The 19,850-nt window shown below is 45.2% G+C and overlaps 1 protein-coding gene across 6 annotated transcripts in view; it reads left to right on the top strand.

Annotated features, from left to right (window-relative positions):
* LOC123751768 (solute carrier organic anion transporter family member 74D) overlaps positions 1–17,638 on the top strand; it is a 28,484-nt gene extending 10,846 nt beyond the window's left edge. For all 6 annotated transcript variants that reach the window (XM_069319608.1, XM_069319610.1, XM_069319609.1 and 3 more), the window contains 14 exons: positions 1,650–1,911; positions 4,224–4,356; positions 7,262–7,510; positions 8,021–8,224; positions 8,590–8,730; positions 8,954–9,151; positions 11,797–11,961; positions 12,450–12,636; positions 12,857–12,995; positions 13,626–13,724; positions 14,380–14,519; positions 14,799–14,902; positions 16,056–16,157; positions 16,550–17,638. In XM_069319608.1, the coding sequence (XP_069175709.1) occupies positions 1,650–1,911; positions 4,224–4,356; positions 7,262–7,510; positions 8,021–8,224; positions 8,590–8,730; positions 8,954–9,151; positions 11,797–11,961; positions 12,450–12,636; positions 12,857–12,995; positions 13,626–13,724; positions 14,380–14,519; positions 14,799–14,902; positions 16,056–16,157; positions 16,550–16,749 (2,323 nt within the window). In that variant the 3' untranslated portion in view covers positions 16,750–17,638. The remainder of the gene's footprint in view (positions 1–1,649; positions 1,912–4,223; positions 4,357–7,261; positions 7,511–8,020; positions 8,225–8,589; positions 8,731–8,953; positions 9,152–11,796; positions 11,962–12,449; positions 12,637–12,856; positions 12,996–13,625; positions 13,725–14,379; positions 14,520–14,798; positions 14,903–16,055; positions 16,158–16,549) is intronic.
* Positions 17,639–19,850: the final 2,212 nt, after the last annotated feature.

Here is a 19,850-nt window from a genome sequence, read left to right as displayed (position 1 = left end):
TGGCGAGACGAAAGAGTGCGACTGAGGATAGTGCACACATAACGTAAACCCGCACTCAGTTCTCTTCACTCGCGTGACCTCGGGTCAGCTCAAACGATTCATGTGTCGGTGAAACAAGGCACTCGAGGAACACGAGAGACTACTCAATATGGCAATGATATATACACTACACCATCATACACGTCGCCCATGCATCATACAACTCAGCCATACATCATACACGTCGCCCATGCATCATACAACTCAGCCATACATCATACACCTCACCCATACATCATACAACTCAGCCATACTTCGTACACCTGGACCAACCAGGCTGTGGTGGGTATGTGGGCCTGCGGGCCGCTCCAAGCAACAGCCTGTTGGACCAAGCTCTCACAAGTCAAGCCTGGCCTCGAGCTGGGCTTGGGGAGTAGAAGAACTCTCAGAACCCCATCCAGGTACAATCCAGGTACACCTCACCAGTTACACATCCTCCCTCACTGAAAGGAGACAGAAGTACAGACACAGGGTACCCGTCTGTCCTTGTCACTCTCCCTCATCTCCTTATCACTCTCCCTCATCTCCTTATCACTCTCCCTCATGGCCTTGTCACTCTCCCTCATGTCCTTATCACTCTCCCTCATGTCCTTGTCACTTTCACTCATGTCCTTGTCACTTTCACTCATGTCATGCTCAACTCTACGCCAGCTGGTATTCTACGCACCTATTGGTGCCTGCAGGATTCAGCTCTAACTCTTTGACTCCACTTTTCTAGTCGCCGATTGTCTAATGCTGATTGCTGTACCACTGTACCACCACGCAACAAAAGCAAGAGAGGGTATTTATCAACTCATTCAACCCCTTGTCCGGTTACAGGCTGCTCTGTGCCCGGGCCACCCCCTTGGGCGGCATAATCTTCATCAATCATCACTTGCCCGGGTGCATTCGGGTTATGTGGTACAGTGGTAGAGCACTCAGCTTTGTGGTGTGGTGGTACAGTGGTAGAGCACTGAACTTTGTGGTGTGGTGGTACAGTGGTAGAGCACTGAGCTTTGTGGTGTGGTGGTACAGTGGTAGAGCACTGAGCTTTGTGGTGTGGTGGTACAGTGGTAGAGCACTCAGCTTTGTGGTGTGGCGGTACAGTGGTAGAGCACTCAGCTTTGTGGTGTGGTGGTACAGTGGTAGAGCACTCAGCTTTGTGGTGTGGTGGTACAGTGGTAGAGCACTGAGCTTTGTGGTGTGGTGGTACAGTGGTAGAGCACTCAGCTTTGTGGTGTGGTGGTACAGTGGTAGAGCACTCAGCTTTGTGGTGTGGTAGTACAGTGGTAGAGCACTGAGCTTTGTGGTGTGGTGGTACAGTGGTAGAGCACTCAGCTTTGTGGTGTGGTGGTACAGTGGTAGAGCACTCAGCTTTGTGGTGTGGTGGTACAGTGGTAGAGCACTCAGCTTTGTGGTGTGGTGGTACAGTGGTAGAGCACTCAGCTTTGTGGTGTGGTAGTACAGTGGTAGAGCACTGAGCTTTGTGGTGTGGTGGTACAGTGGTAGAGCACTCAGCTTTGTGGTGTGGTGGTACAGTTGTAGTGCACTCAGCTTTGTCACTACCTTTAAGCACATTTCTCCATTCCTTAAAACTGTCAACAAATCTCAAATATTCTTGTTCTTTTCAGACTCTGCAAGATGACTGAAAAGAATGGCCTGGTGGAGAGTGAAGGAAAGTCTAACTTCCCAAGCAAGTCTGACTCCTCGACCAGGTCAAGCTTCTTCTCCAATCTTAGATTGTTCTCTAAGCCCAGCTTCTTGAGGCAGGATGAGAAGAAGCTGAAGCTCACCAAAGAAGACATCAGGCAGACGAGAGAGTTGATCCACACTGAGGACGATGAGAACGAGACCCTATGTGGGATAGGACCGTTTAAGCCCAGTTGGCTGCAGGTGAGCACTTCACCTCAGTTTACCTGAATTGAAATATTGATTGATTGATGAAGATTAGACCACCCAAGAGGTGGCACGGGCATGAATAGCCCGTAAGTGGTAGATTACTTCTTTGGGGGGGGGGGGAGTAAATGTGATCTTTGGTCGAAATTGAAATAAGTTTATTGAGGTATAAATTAGTATATTTTGGTAGCAGTCTTTCCTGTAGACATATATTATTAAATATGACCGAAAAAGTAAGATTAATAATTCTAACACGAATTTTCTTAATATTTCTTATGGTTCTTTTCATTGTCGATGGTAATTGAAAATCAGTTCTCCAAAATTCATTTGTATTTCTAGTCTGACGCGACACTTGAACCCGTTTCATAATAACTTATTACATTTTCAAAGACTTTAGTTTACACACACACAACTATAACCTGCAAACACTAAACAGAGTTTAAACAGATTTGATTTTATACCTGCATTTGGGTGAGGTGATATGAGGTATAAATACATACAAAGGAATGAGTAGCTCAAGATATTCTCACCTGTGTGGTTAGAGAATCTTGGAGCTAGTGTCAGGCATGACTGGATATCTTAGGATAGTGTGAGGGACGGTAATTCTCAGGAGAAAGCACTAGGCCAGTATGAGCTGCATATTGTTATCATAGTTTAGGATTGACTGAGCGAGACCAAAACAGCTTGATCTAACTTATGTTAGGTTCAGACAGTTCAACCAGACAACGTCCAATCAGAATTGTGTTTCACAGCAACAAAAACGTCGTAGTGCCTTAAGCTGCAACATAATTGGCCAAATTGTATTACGTTGCAACTACAGGAGGAAAACTGTTTACGCTACAACACTGGGATCCGAACTCACTCACAGTATACCTATTCCAGTCAAGAGATCCGATGTTATACACTAATTACTTGATGCACAACACCTTTGTTCTTCTTAGACTTTAATATTTGTTCAGTCTTTTGAGCGAATTATTTCAGACATTTTTAATGCTAGTTATATTATAAGACTTAGTTTTAGGCGTGGACATAACTGGAGATATAACATAAGAGGAACATCACCAGGATAACGAGGGCAGCAATATACCATTCTGGCAATTCCCGTTATCCTTCAGTAACTTGGACAAAGATTCCTTCCGAGCGCCTTTGTGACATCCATTATTGACATCCACCCCCTACATTAAGAAACACAAAGCAATTCTAGAAAAGGTTAAAAAATATGCAACAAGGCTCGTTCCTGAGCTAAGCTAACTATGAAAAAGACTTAAGGAAACTGGACCTCACTATACTGGAGAAAAGAAGGAATACTGCAGACATGATAACGACGTACAAGATTCCAAGGTGGATTGACCAAGTAAATATAGAAGCCAATGTTCAAATTAAAGAACAGTAGAACGGGATGACACAATTGGAAACTAGAAACAGGTCAGTCACAGGGATGTCAGAAAGAACTTCAGAGTCATAAGGAGGTGGACCAGACTAGGTAAGGAAGTTGTCGAGGTCAGTCCAAAACACAACTCTAAAGGTAAAATGGGTAGAAAAAAAACAAGTGAAAAGAGTCACTGCATTGAACTAACGATGGTCGAAGGCGGGGCTTAAGAACAGAAGCTCGACCCTCCAAGCACAACTAGAGGAGTAGAGAGACTGAGGTACAGACGTGCCCATCATATTCAAAATGAAAGTAGACAGTGGCACGTAGTTTAAGATTGTGTAAAAATAGACATTTACCCCACAACTGGTATTATCATTGGAGCCTAGGCCCAACAGATTGAAACCCAGGCCTAACATGATAACCGAATCGTAGGCCTACTTGAATGGGATTCCTGCTGTCACATACAACGAATGAAACTGCCAGAGTGGATAAGCCTCACTGCATTCAACTGGTGACGACAAGAGCAACGAGGCTCGTATCTCCTGCACCAACCACCACCAACGCCTCTTAAAAGTTAAACGATGATCAATTATTTATTAAAAAAACGCAGACGATGAGTCACAATAACGTGGCTGAAGATATGATGACCAAACCACACACCTGAAAACGATTATGAGACGACGACGTTTCGGTCCGTCCTGAACCGAAACGTCGATTGATAATCAAGTCTATTGTTGACTTAATAATGGTCCAGGACGGACCAAAACGTCGTCGTCTCGTCATCAACTTCAGGTATATGCTTTGGTCATCATGTTAAACAACACGATTAAGGTTTATATAAGGAAACTATCGAGGAAACTGCATTATTGTATTCTTGTATTCTGTTATCCCCCTACCACCCAGTTTACCAATACGCCCTTGTCTCCTGCCCTATCAGGTGCTGGCGAGGAAGGAGGTGTACCTGCTGGTGTACTGCATGGTGGGGCTGACGCAAGGAATGTTCTTCACCTACACCGTCTCCACCATCTCCACCATCGAGAAGCGCTTCAAGCTCACCAGTAAACAGACGGGTGAGCAACGCTGACAGGAGCTCCCAGGGAGACAGGCAGACAGACAGACAGACAGGGTAATCGAATGAAAGATGGATAGGTAAAAGAGAACTGGCAGAAAGGTAAACAGGCAGTAGAGGGGTAACTGACTCTGATTGGCAGGGTACAGCCGTCAGACAGACAGACAGGCAGTGTTAGTCACAAGATAAGCAGGCAGAGATATCAAGCTAGCATATATATGGACAGAACTAACGGCAGATTAGAGCCAGCAGATAGATATAAGGGCAGACAAGAGCGGCGTAACCAACACCTACCAGGGTATATAACAAATTTCATCCTGAGGGTAACCAAGGTATCAGCAACAGACAGACAGCGGGGTAGCCTACGTCTTGACGATAGACAGACAGCGATATAACACAGTTCTTGACAGACAGGGACTTAACCTACGTCACAGTGACATATAGACAGCGGTAGCCAAGCGTAGGGGTGATCTCCCTGTGATCTCCCTGTGACCTACTTCTCACACGCTCTTCATAACTACCCAATCATCCACTTCACAAGAGGAGATGCGGGGATACTTGTGGGATGCTGGTGGAGACGTCAAGAATGATGCTGCAATCTTGATAATGATGATAATTAGGATGAATCTACCTTGTGATGGTTCCTAAACTCACCATCTCCACTGACCAATCACTGGCCAGAAAGGAGGGGGGGGGAATCCAGGGGCTGTTAGGTTCCTTGTTATCATAATTTCGTTATTGAAGACAATAATGAAGGTATTATAAGCTTTCTATATATGTAAAGGAAATGTTTGGGTAAACAATGGGCACTTTATGTTAAGACTTCAAATCATTTTAGAGCGCAAATTTAACACCAGCCTTTCAAGAATTCATATATAGAATATTTTGTATCACCTGGTTCAGTAAAGTTTGACAGCTTTTAAGAATTAGCAATAGTTTAGGTGGTTGAGTGGATGCGGGTGAGCGAGATTTTCTGGGTCAGGCGTCTCACTCACTGGCAATGCAGGTGTAAATGTCATGCAATACATCATGCTGGAGTCTTACGGGCTCACCATAGCCCGTGCTACATGGACACTTCGTCTTGAGTAGCTAAATCTGAAACATCATCATGCTGGAGTCTTGCAAGGTGGAGTCAGTTGGCGTATGTTGCGTCATCCCGGCTCATCATCTGTCTAGCAGTGGTCTGCTCCAGGGGGCCTGACGGCTGAGTGGACAGCGCTCGGTATTCGTAGTCCTGAGGTTCCGGGTTCGATCCCTGGCGGAGGCGGAAACACTAGGGCAGAGTTTCTTTCACCCTGATGCCCCTGTTGCCTAGCAGTAAATAGGTACCTGGGAGTTAGCCAGCTGCTACGGGCTGCTTTCTGGGGGGGTTGTAACAAAAAGGAGACCTGGTCGAGGACCGGGCCGCGGGGATGCTAAGCCTCGAAATCATCTCAAGATAATCTCGTGTGCGGCGATACTCTATTTTCACTTAATAGTTATGTGTCTCATTCATCTGGGCTCTAGGGGACTCGAACCACGGACCCCACGTGTGTGAGGCCGCCGCTCTACCGACTGAGCTATGAGCAAGCTTAATAAGGAAAGATTCCAGAAGCCATTACTGCTGCCAAACTGGAATTTTCAACTTGCCTGACTATTACTGAGGCTCAGAGGAGTTAGTGATCCACGCCCATACTATATAATCTGTCACCCACACTTGCCTGACTATTACTGAGGCTCAGAGGAGTTAGTGATCCACGCCCATACTATATAATCTGTCACCCACACTTGCCTGACTATTACTGAGGCTCAGAGGAGTTAGTGATCCACGCCCATACTATATAATCTGTCACCCACACTTGCCTGACTATTACTGAGGCTCAGAGGAGTTAGTGATCCACGCCCATACTATATAATCTGTCACCCACACTTGCCTGACTATTACTGAGGCTCAGAGGAGTTAGTGATCCACGCCCATACTATATAATCTGTCACCCACACTTGCCTGACTATTACTGAGGCTCAGAGGAGTTAGTGATCCACGCCCTTACTATATAATCTGTCACCCACACTTCCCTTGATGTTTTGATCTGAAACATTTGAACAACAACAACTATCAGGGAAAAGCGCCAAACCATTACGACGACTATATAGCACTGGGAAGGGGGTCAGGATAAGGATTTGGGATGGGACGAAAGGAATGGTGCCCAACCACTTGGACGGTCGGGGATTGAACGCCGACCTGCATGAAGCCAGACCATCGCTCTACCGTCCACCTTAAGTGGTTGGACTATTTGAATGACATTTTTATTATCAGTCATTCATTTTCAAGATTTATGAGTTGTTGAAGTGTCAGAATGTTTTGGTCGCCAGTTTCTTGCCAAAATGGGTTTCGTAATTGTACGTATTTCAGGTGACAAGAACGTGGAAATGTCTGTGTTCGTTCAGAGATAACATCTGGTTGTCACATATCGATCCCCTTGTTTGGTAGTTTGTTCTTGAGGAAGGAACATATAGAGACGCTAAATGCCGGTTATACAATGTGTGAACTTTGTAGAACACACAGACCAGCCACATCTCCATGTGTGGAGGTGCGCCGTTGTACACAAGTACATCAACTGTTCTTCTCACCAGATCCGAGGCTGCTCTCTTAAATTTGGGCTACCAGCTTTAAATAAGACTCTGGATAGGAATACGAAATTAGTGTAGTGTAGCCCATTATAGATCTGATTGGTGTTGTTGTATCGCAATTTATTGTTCTGCATAAACATTTCGTGTTCTTATTGCCATAATCATCAAGGCAACGCCCTCTTTATCATCTTTTGAGCAATATTCTCCTCTCACAACTGCTGTACCAAAGTCAGCCATCAAAACATTCACACGTTATCACTACCAGCATCCCTTCTCTTCCCCTCCCTTCCTCCCAGGCACCATGCTCGCTGGCAACGACATCTCGCAGGTGATTCTGGCGATGCTGCTCGGTTACTATGGCAACTATGGTCACCGCCCGCGCTGGGTGGGCTTCGGAGTGCTGTGTGCAGCCGTCTCCTGCTTCGTGGCGGCCATCCCCCACTTCGTCTACGGGCCGGGCCAGGACGCCATCGACATCGTTGAGACCTCCTCTGGCAGCGTGGGAGACCTCCTAGCGAACGTTACCGGACTCGCTAAGAAAACTAGTGAGTTGAGGGAGAGAAAGAGAGAGGGAAGAAGGAAGGAAGAGTATGGAAGGAACGAGAGAAAGATGGAAAGAGGATAAAAGAGGCAAAGGAAGATTTAAAGAGAGAGAGGGTGTGAGCAAGGAACGAATGAGGGAGATAATTTGAGATGGAAGAAGTAACAGGGGTCCGCATTTCATTCCTTAAATGGCTTAAATGGGGGGTAGTCACTGCCACAGAACCCCTGGTGTAATCAACCACATGGGCAGTGTGTGTGACGACCACATGGGCAGTGTGTGTAACGACCACATGGACAGTGTGTGTAACGACCACATGGGCAGTGTGTGTGTAACGACCACATGGACAGTGTGTGTGTAACGACCACATGGGCAGTGTGTGTGTAACGACCACATGGACAGTGTGTGTGTAACGACCACATGGGCAGTGTATGTGTGACGACCACATGGACAGTAGTCGTCATAATATAAAAGCACGGATTAAATATTAGTCCCAGTTGTCTTGGTGTTTCAGAGAAAACGGAGGTGTGCTTCTCAGGGGGTAACCCAGAGGATGAGGAGTCGTGCGACGCTCTCCACGGGCAGTCCTACGTCGGCCCCGTTGTCCTGCTCTTCATCTCCCAGTTCTTCGTCGGCATCGCCATCAGCATCTTCTACAGCATCGGCGTCACCTACCTTGACGACAACATCAACAAAAAGGACTACCCCATCTACTATTGTGAGTTGACCCCACCTAATACTGTACCTTGACCCCCCACCTACTATTATGAGCTGACCCCATCTAATACTGTGAGGCAGTATATCAAAGGCCACCGCCCTGCTCTGACTTTAGTTTAATGTTACTATTACACTTCTTAAGAATGGTTCTGACGTGATCCACTACCTAATACTGTGAGCTTATATGGTTGGCTTACATTACAAGTAAGTGCATTCCCAGTCACCCGACCTTGCAGTTACCTTGCGATGATTTCGGGGCTCAACGTCCACGCGGCCCGGTCCTCGATCCTTCAAACAATAGACGATATATTCTGCTGTTCCACCGTCTTGAATGTTGACATTCTTCCCGCTCTCCCCTCCTTGCAGCTGTGACCTTGCTGCTGAGGATTCTGGGACCTGTCCTGGGTTATCTAGTGGGAGGGAAGTGCCTCTCCTTGTGGATAGACCCGTCCCAGAGTCCCAACCTCACCAGGAAGGACCCGCGGTGGCTCGGCGCCTGGTGGCTAGGTAAGGCTGGTTCGTTCTTGTTAGTAGTGATTGAATTAATCATTAACCAATCACAAAAATCTGTATGACTTTCTTATATTCAATTTAAAGTAAGAAATATACACACTTCGATAGGCGTGTGAATTCAAATCGTCTTTAAAAAGTTCTCCACATAAGATTATAAATACTTGTTTTAACCACCACACCGACTACCACCATCACCACAACTACCACCATCCCCCAGGCTACCTGTTCATCGGGTGCGGGCTGGTGTTCTGCGGGCTGCTGCTGTTCCTCTTCCCGCGCAAAATGCCGGCGACGCTGAAGAGGGAAGCGAAGAGGGCGCTGAGGCAGGCGAGCAAGGACGACAGCAGGAGAGGCGTCGAGTACTTCGCCTCCCTCGCCCGCACCAAGAAGATGGAGGCGACACCGAACCTCCCCAGTGAGTGTACTGTAAAATGTTGTGTATACTCACCACATTGTTATTGGTTATTAATGCCCGTGCCACCTCTTGGGTGGTTTAATTTTCTTCAATCACCTAATTGTGCTTGTGGGGGTTTGACTTCGAACTCTTTGGTTCCGCCTTTCGACTGGCAATCACAGATTCCTGAGCCTATTGGGCTCTTATCATACCTACATTTGAAACTTTGTACGGAGTCTGCCGCCACCACATCACTGTGTGTGTGTGAGAGAAAGGGAGAGTGAGAAGAGAGAGAGAGACGTACCCGGATACCTACCCGCCCGCACTGGCACACCTTCGGCAGATCTTGTCCCTACTGAGGAAGCTTTAAAGCCTCCATAGCACTCCACCCTGGCACAGTCCTCTCCGAGAACTATCCGGGCAGCGCTCCTCTGACCAGCTGAGTGGCTTTGGCATCCCTTGCTGAATCGTCAGTTAACATGGGCGCTTCCACAGACCCAGTAAACAGGACTGCAAGGCTCAATTCCTATCCCTCAATGCTATTCAACATCTCTGGATCATCAGGAGCACATAGGTCCTCAATAGTTGCTTGAGAGCCCAGGAAAAGGGTCACACTCCTCTTCAGCTCACCGACGAATTCTATCAGTGGACTCACTCTTCTGTCAGAAAATATCCACTAATAGATTCCACCAACACTGAAACTGTGTTGGTGGAAACTGCCTCAGCGATCTTATTGAGAAACTGTACCTATACCTGTTTATCCCTTCCTAGCCCACACAGCCAGAGGTGTCGTCTCACCAGGGTGGATACAAACCACTGTGCTAGGTTAAGGGTCCTCGAAGTACAGTCGGATTCATTATCGACTCACAATCGGGAATTCCGGGTTCGAATCCAGGGCAGGACAGAAATGGTTGGGTGCGTTTCGTATCACCAAATGCTCCCTGTTCACCTAACAATAAATAGGTACCTAGGAGTTAGCTTGTTGCGGGGTTGTATCCTGGGGAGGGTCAGTAAGTTTACTGTATGTATAAACTGACTGCCTGTTCGCTGACCTATGAATTAATTCCTCTTCTCTTTCAAGGGATCGACTGGAATGGTATCCCAAAGACGGAATTCAATTCCAATATCAAATGGAGACAACCCAACCACTAAGAAGCAATAGAAATTAAACAACCCAACTTAAAATTTCTTAAAAAAGATATTTGCACAGGACTAGAGCCTGGCTTACCCCTGGTTGCCTCTGGTTCAGTGTACCCTTCTATGCTGTAGATAATCAACACGGGCTTGAGTCGTCCGTAGAGTGACAACCACAGAAAAAACTGTCTTCTGTCCGTGTTTGGTTTACAGTTCCTGATGATCACTGTCACAAGATCCTCCATCGTGCAATATTTTTCTGCCGCCTCTATTAGTTATTCACCGAGTTCTACAGTTTCGTGATTTTCCGAGTACTTCACAGTCGCTCTACAGTACCTTCTTGGTATCATAGCTCACTATCTGGAACTCCCTTGGCATTACAATACATTATTGAAAAGACGCACCAACTCCATTTCTACTACAAACACAGTGAACGTCTGCCACTTGTCAATAAGTAGCACAGTTCACAGCTTATAGTTCACTGTGATCACTAATCAGGTCTCGTGTTGAGCACGCCATTCGCCCCTTGCAGATAATGTGCACAAGCTACGCATCCCAGGCTGTCCGTCAGTGCTTCACAGGACGGCTGGTCCCCCTCTCGCCGGACACACACACACACATACTCCTGCCTTGTCTACTGACTGGTCCTACGGGTCTCTCAGTCCGTCCTGGAGCACCCTGCCGCAGGACCCACTCCACACAAGACGTCTCTGTCTGCCACACTCACTCACTACTGAGCACCAGACCGTCTATCTGTAGACCACGGGAGGCTTCTTCCACCAGTTAATACTTGCTTATTTTAGTATTTGTTATTGGTCTTAAGGCTTTTCAACCTCAGTAGGGTTATTAAGGCCGTCCAAGTGCTTACTGATAACAATCAAGGTACTTTAGTTTTGAACATAGCCCAAGATTTGTGTAACCTCTCAGAGCATGTACACCTAGAAATGGGGTATACCTCTCAGTATATACATCTCCCCCCCCCCCCTTCCATACTCTTTTGGTCTGGTGTTGGGCTTAAGGCCTATCAACCTCTGGAGGGTTATTGAGGCTACCAGTATTGCTTACTGACCAACCAGCAAGCATAATCTAGTCCTCAACATAGTCGAGGACTCAGATAAACTCACATTGTGTATACACCTAGAAGCGACGTATACCTCTCAGTGTATATATATCTCCTTCAGAGTTTGGAGTTTATATATACCCTCTGTATGATGACGTCACCGTCAACACTCGCACACCACCTCTGACGTAATCACCGTTTGCCCACATGATTGGCTGATACCTCCCTCAGCCTTCTGTTGATTGGTGTACACCCTTATCAGCCACCTCAGTGAATTTTACTGTGAAACGAATTGTGTGATCATTAACGGTTCAGACGTAATGTCTACGTCCACAGCGCCTTCTTGAACGCCGGTTAGGAGGGGGGGGGGGAATATGTTCAGGTTTTCATTACATAATATTCTATATGTTCTCTCTCTCGTCTCTCCTGTCAAAGTTCTCTTCAACGCCACTCGTTCCCCTCTCTGCCGCAGACCTGAAGAAGGCGCTGAAGCGACTCTTCACCAACAAGCTGTGGGTGGGGAACCTCTTCAACACCGTGGTCATCATCCTGGCTCTCTCCGGCTACTGGAACTTCAAGCCCAAGTACCTGGAGAACCAGTTCCGCAAGAGCGCCACGGAGGCCAACTACTATACCGGTAAGGTGGAGGTCAGGGGGCGCCACTGCTGGAGGTCAGGGGGCACCACTGCTGGAGGTCAGGGGGCACCACTGCTGGAGGTCAGGGGGCGCCGCTGGTGGAGGTCAGGGGGCGCCACTGCTGGAGGTCAGGGGGCGCCGCTGGTGGAGGTCAGGGGGCACCACTGCTGGAGGTCAGGGGGCACCACTTGTGGAGGTCAGGGGGCGCCGCTGGTGGAGGTCAGGGGGCACCACTGGTGGAGGTCAGGGGCGCCGCTGGTTGAGTTGAGGCACACACACACAAGGTCGCAGAAGGAAGAGATAAGGTCAGTTAAGGAACACGTAGGATAAGGTGATGGTACTGGCGAAGCTTGTGGAGCAGGTGAGGAGTTGACCTGGTTAAAGTCGGTTCATAAAAAGATACTGAAATCCATAGTTAAAAGCCACAGCAAAAATATCTCAAATGTTATTGTGAATTCTTTGGGTTCTAATGAGTTCTTTGGTGAACAGGAATGGCCAGCTTCGCGTCCGTGGTGCTTGGCACTGGCATGGGTGGTGCCATCATGAGGTGGGTGAGGCCAAGACCCCGCTACGTGGCAGCTTATAACATCTTCGTCACCCTCTTCCTCACAGCCGGCTTCATTATCCTCATGTTCATCGGCTGCCCGAAGCTCACCGTCCTCGGCCCCGTCGATGGGTACGTTTGCTGCTCTTAATTATTGTTGATGATTGTTTAACTGTTCAGCAACTATTCGTTGTGCAAGTGATATTTGCATATAAAATGATTGTGCGACTGTTGCTTGCGTGTATACTGATTGTACATATGTTTATTAGTGTTGATTGCGTGACTGTTGATTGTGCGTTTGATAATTAGAAGAGTGTTGATGATGACGAGAGTGTGTCCATCTGTTCCACAGGGCGCCGGGGCCAGACTGTTCCGTTGACTGTGGCTGTTCGGACCGGTTCTCTCCTGTTTGTTCTCAGGACCTGAAAACTGTGTTCTATTCTCCGTGTTACGCTGGCTGCGCCGTCGCGAACACCTCCGTCAGTCCTATTGTAAGTTCTCCTGTGTTGGTCCTATAGAAGGTGCTCCTGCATCAGACATCAGAGTGCTTGTCCAATCACCAATGGGGATGCCTTTCATTGGATAAAAAGAGATGACAATGACCTAAGGCGGGAATTACAACCGTAGTGACGCCATCTTGACGTACCAAAACTTATCAACATCAATAAAAAAAATGAAGATGTCGCAAGTAAATAAAATACTTTGCAGTCTCTGATGTCAGATGTGGGTGTGCCTAACTCTCACAGTAGGCAGCATATAGTGTCATGCCTCACTGTAGTATCGTGTTACATAAGAACATAAGAACAAAGGCAACTGCAGAAGGCCTATTGGCCCATACGAGGCAGCTCCTATTTATAACCACCCAATCCCACTCATATACATGTCCAACCCACGCTTGAAACAATCGAGGGACCCCACCTCCACAATGTTACGCGGCAATTGGTTCCACAAATCAACAACCCTGTTACTGAACCAGTATTTACCCAAGTCTTTCCTAAATCTAAACTTATCCAATTTAGTGTTGCATGAACTCGTCTCACTCATTGGCATAACTCTACTACAACGCCTTGCAACAGTTGAATTCATGAAGTGCAACATTACATTGTGTGTGTATGTTGCAGATGTTCAGCGAGTGTCGGTGCATTTCCAGCAACTCATCTCAGCTCACTGGTCCATTCAACACCTCCTCAGCACCCTCCTCCTCCTCTCCGCCGGCAGAGGTAGAGCATACAATAGATTTTCGTCCGCTGACAGATGTTATCCCCCGTCATCTTGACAGCTGAGTTGTGCACATCTTAATTCACAACACTAAATATCTTGCTATGTGCTGAGACAACATCGTTAAGGTGGCAGCCGGTTTCTTTAATTCATTTAATTCGTGATCTTAAATGTAAAGAATTCTATATCTTATCTGTAAGGAATGTTATATCTTAAGTGCAAAAAACACTATCTTAAGTGGGGCAATTAGTATATTTTAAGTGTAAACAATGCTATATCTTATCTGTATGAAATACGGTTATGATGCATAATTGTCTGTGATTAAAGTAAGATCTAAGTAAGCTCCAATTAATCTCGTGTTTCTTAAGAAAACATTAAACATAGAAGTGGAGCAAGGAGAGACGGAAGGAACCAGATAAATACCCTGTTGAACTATATTAAATATTTAAGACGATGCTTTGCCGTAAATATATATTTGTGTTCACCATCTTCAGAGTGTATGTTCAGCGTTTTCTTTCATATTTGATGTAGAAATGATAGCATTTTGGCCATCTATGTAAGTATGTCTTTATATAGTTAATAGTACCACCATCACCATTACCAAACCACCACCCAACCACCACTACCACCATCGCTACCACCTCCTCTACACTACAGGTTGACGAGACTCTGGGGTTCGGGAGGAGCGGGTACTGTCCAGAGCCTTGCGACACTTTCTTCTATTACCTCGTCTTCCAGATCATCATCAAGACCATATCGTCTACAGGCAGAGTCGGCTCCAGCGTCCTTCACCTCAGGTAACACACACACACACACACACACACACACACACACACACACACACACACACACACACACACACACACACACACACACACACACACACACACACACACACAAACACACAAGATAATCTTTAACAAAAATATGAGTGTGTTGGGTTATTTGTAACAGTATTTATATTGGTATATGTGATGTGATATACATTGTGCTATCATGCTCTCTCACGCCCTACCATGCTCTCTCACGCCCTATCATGCTCTCTCACGGTGCCCCTCCCTCCCTCACTCCCCCAGATCAGTGGCAGACGAGGATAAAGGTCTGGCCCTGGGCACTCTGACCGTCTTCATTAGTTTCTTCGGCTTTATCCCGGCGCCTATAATTATGGGAGCAATTATAGGTAAGTGGAGAGATAATCTCATAATTACCCTCAACGGTGGTGATTACATATGATTATCGTAACTTTGATTGGTAGGTGGAGTTATAATCGTTGGAAATAATATAATACTAGTAATTTTAGATATAATTATTTATAATGAGTGGGATTATAGGTGAGTTATGAGTCATGTATAATTATTGATGCAACTTTAGGAAGATGATAATTAATTTTGAGGGTAATTTTAATGGTAATTAATTAAGACGTTTGTGGACGATTATAAGAGTGATTTACTTGCTACTCTTTCACTTTATATGTGGATGAATAAAGGTGCTAATTTAGAGATTATTAGTAAATAGGTGCTTAAGACGAGTGTTTAAGACTTGAATAAACTATGGTGGTTTAGGCATGGGAATGCCTCTTTAAGTGAATCTTAATCTTAATCTTAAATGAATCCTAAGTGTTCCTTAGGCATGAATTTGTATTTTTTCACATTTAAATTGATGTGGTTCAATCTAGAGAGGTTCCATTGACTTGGAATGGCAAAAGAGAGTATTTCAGCTGAGGTGATACTGTGTGATTTTTATAATTGTGATTGTGGGTGATTGTAATTAACTGGCTCTCCCAGGGTAGTTAAAACATCACTTGAACTTTGTGTCTCATTTCTGATTATTATTATTATTATTTTTATTATTATGTATATTATGTATATTGTCACAGTAACGTAATTGTCAATTAGGCCATATTTCTCTTTTCTTTCCCTTATGTTGCCAATCACTTTTGTCTTTTGCCTTCTGCAGTTACCTTTGTTCTTATGTTCTATTTCACCTCTTCCTCTTCGCCATTAGGTCTATTGTTTTATTTAGCCCCTGTTAACTGCTATGGTAAACTTCTTGTCTTCTGGCCTTTCCGACCTCATTCTTACCTTATCTATTGACTTACATGACTTGATGATGGTCCAAGACGGAGCGAAACGTCGTCTCTTCCTTTACCTTGAGATATGTGGGTCGAGTGTCTTTGTTTTTAATTTTTTTATAATTATTCACACTAGGATATCCCAGTGGCGCGGCTGTGGAGACCCAGAACGCTGGTACGAATCTCCGGAGCGTTCCAATAATCATTATTATTGTAAACTTTTTTCGCGTGCCTGATGTAAACTATGTGTTGTGTGTACCAGATTCGTCGTGTCTGGTGTGGGACAAGTCGTGTGGTGTATACGGCAACTGTTGGCTCTATGACTCTGACAAGTTTCGGACCATTATACACCTGGTGCCTGCAGGTATGTCTACCCTCTTTTGAACTCGTCATACACTGACTCTGTTTACACACACACACCTGTGAAGGCTTCTTTCACATCTGTTGAAGCTCTGATATATCTGTCAGATCTTTTGACGCACCTATAATTATCTGCACTACTGTCTTTATAATTATTATTAGTAGTAGTGATTGTGCTGATATAATTATATTAAAATTAATAGAATCATTAATTTTCATAGCAGTAGTAATAATAGTTGTAGTAGTCGTAGTTGAAGTAGTGGTAGAGTAGTAGTAGAATAGTTGTGGTAGTTATAGCAGTGAGAGCAACTGCAGTGATAATAGTTGTGGTGACAGTAGTAATAAAGTCGTAATGATAACGTTTCTCTCCCCTCCTCCTCCTCCCCCCGTCCTCAGTGTTCACCTTCATCTCGGTGTTCGGTGATCTGGTCGTGTTTCACTACAGTCATCAGCTTGACCTCTACGGCGACAGAGACGACGATGTGGAGATGGAGAGGCCCGAGGACACGTCCAAGGAGGACGAGGTGGGGGAGGAGGAGGAGGAGTCGAAGCCCTTAAACGCTCACAAAGACGAGGATTTCAACCCTCCAGCGTAGCAGTCGTGAACGCCAGTGCGAGGCTCATATTCCGACCAGGTCATGGATGGTGTGTGTGTGTGTGTGGGTGTGTGTGTGTGTGAGTGTGTGTTGTGTGGGTGGGTGGGTGGGTGGGTTTGTGTGTGTGGGTTCATTATATACTGATATACACAGTCTGCTGCTTCCCAACAGTCGAGTCTTAAACATGATTTCATTTTGACATGACCTGAAATGATGAGGAGATTGCAAGGTGTTTAATGATGTTGATCTTGCAGTGTATATAATATTGATGTGTAAGGCATACATTTTTCTCTCATGTTACATCAGGAAAATAACATAACCACACCTTAATCATGCCCATTACATTCCATGAACCAGTGCCACAATCATACTGCATGTTAGAACCAGTGCCACAATCATACCCATTACATACTATGAGCCAGTGCCACAATTATTATGAACCATTTATGCCAATCATTATCGATCTGGTATTTAGCGAGATAGATAATTAAAGTGGTTGGCTTGGAATTTTCACCGATTAAGTGGGGGGGGATCATTATTGTGGCCCTCTCTCTCTTAATAGGGGGAATTGGGCTGATCCCTCCTAGCGTGTGTCCATCCAGTACCCCAGACCAGTCACCCTGCAAAGTTGGGTGAGGCTAACCCCCCAAGCATCTGGCCTCCAACCTTGGCTAAACAGTCAGATATATATATATATATATAAGAGTAAGATATTTATCCTGGAAGATACTGAGATGAACACACAAGCACATTCAACTGTATATAGCTATTATAGGGGGTTTAACTAATATGAATCTATGACAAATGTCTGGAACATTTATCATGAGTGAACTATGTATTGTGTTGGGCGTGAAGTAGAAGGAACCATAAATATAAACAAAACAAAACATTGGATGGTTTCTTTCACCCGTTGTGATCCTTGTAAGCTACGATGATCATAGTCAGCTGACACAGACTAGTACCAGACATGCTGACGTTGCAAGACCTTAAAGATGAGCTATAGCTCCGCAGGGTGAGTCGAAGACGCAGGGCAAGGCGTCTTCGACTCTCCGGAAGGTGCAGACGTAATCCTAATCACTCTGTCTCTTTTTAACTAAGATTGGGGGTTCATTAGGAACGTTGCTAAGGTTCCTAATGAAACTGCAAGCTAAGGGTTATTATTTTTGCATCAGCTCTCCTGAAGCCTGTCACTAGAAACTCATTTATTTGGAGAGTTTTTTTTTTATCCATTATGAATATGTTAGAATTGAATGCTAAGGAACAATCAAGTACCAAACCAGAAGACCCAGGAGCCGAGTCTGTGCTAAATCCTTCGCCTGATCGGTTGACTTGTTTTAACGTGCATGTTAAACAAATGTCTTCCAAATATGTCAGCTTAAGAATGAATGAATGCTGGTACAGTGAATTTCTTGAGAAAGTACAGCCATCGTGAAGTTGCTGATTACCTTACCTTACCTTGAGGGGCTTCTGGGGCTTAGCGTCTCCGCGGTCCGGTCGTCGACCAGGCCTCCTTGTTGCTGGACTGGTCAACTAGGCTGTTGGACGCGTCTGCTCAAAGCCTGACGTATGAGTCACAGCCTGGTTGATCAGGTATCCTGATTGCTGAGCGCCTTGTGTTGTGATTGCCAAATTGTGGTTGACAACCATACCTGGAGGTCACAGGTGCCAGACTTGGACCACACATCAACCACTCACTAGCACATAGGCTATATATTGATCACTCCCACATATCGATCACATATACCATGAAAGAACCACACATGAAACATAAACACCTCGGTGGACTAAATGCACTTACTCAATATATGAAACTCACTCCCTATTGAATTAAAAAGCTGTCCAACCTATATTTTATTCAAACAAAGAGCAATAAAGTAACTAATTTCATGTCCCTAGCATCCAATCTTATACTTCTAACTTACACACTGGCTTGTGCTGCTAACTCACCTAGTATATCACTATATGCAACTTCTTCAGTATAATTTTTTTCTATCAAATTTATACTGAGGTAGTTATTATGAGAGTTCAAATTCTATTACAATGTCTCTTTCATTACCTTTATCGGTCAGATTAGGGTCTTGCGGGATAAGTTGTGTGTGTTAGTGGCTTTGCAAGAATGTACCACTTAATAGCCAAGGTTCGTATTCTCACCACACAATGTACTGTACCTTTATATATATATATAATACACAGAGAGATGTATTTATCTCGGTGTATATACACTGGGAGTTAACTTTAGTCATGGACAATGTTCAGGACTAAAGTATGCTTGTTGGTTGGTCAGTAAGATACAACCTTGATAACTCAATAGAGATTGATAGGACTTAACCCCACCACCAAACCAAGCCCACGTGGATCCCTCGTCCGCGCCCAAACACAAGCATACGAACACATTATCCTCACATTCACCACATATTCACATATAGACTTGCACATTCACATCTTGCTTAGATAGTCATAAAACACTTAGTCGTTAAAGAGCAAAGAATGTTGAAATAGAAGTAGGAAAGATGTTTCCGATCACCAGTTCTACGATAATGTTCAGCTGAGAGAGGTACACAAAGACCATAATTTCTATATATGTGGATTTAAACATTTCTGACCCAAGGGAGTGGGATTCGAACAAAGGTCGTGAACGGAGCACTGCTCGAGAAGTGTTCGAACGTCATGAGCTGTGAGTCGTGTGTGTAAAGTGTTTTTCATTCAGAAACAGCGAGTTTGACGGGTAGATTAACGAGCATTTGGCCTTTGTTGATGAGGACGGGTTGAGGTTTATTAACTACAGAAGTCCAAGCACCCCCATTGGCTGTGTTATTCTTATATAAACAAGATCTGTATGAAGCTCTAAAGCTTTATACACAAAAGCTCTAAACCACTGTGTGTGTGTGCATCGACTGGTCGAGCGTCGTGGACATACCTGGTTGATGGGGTTCTGGGAGTTCTTCTACTCCCCGAGCCCGGCCCGAGGCCAGGCTTGACTTGTGAGAGTTTGGTCCACCAGGCTGTTGCTTGGAGCGGCCCGCAGGCCCACATACCCACCACAGCCCGGTTGGTCCGGCATTAACATACTCAAGTTAATGGAATAATTGCAAGGGAAGAAA

This window comes from Procambarus clarkii, chromosome 93 (genome assembly GCF_040958095.1).
Source record: "Procambarus clarkii isolate CNS0578487 chromosome 93, FALCON_Pclarkii_2.0, whole genome shotgun sequence".
Taxonomy (NCBI): domain Eukaryota; kingdom Metazoa; phylum Arthropoda; class Malacostraca; order Decapoda; family Cambaridae; genus Procambarus; species Procambarus clarkii.
Note: the sequence above shows the minus strand (reverse complement) of the source record. Positions and strands in the feature narration are given on the sequence as shown.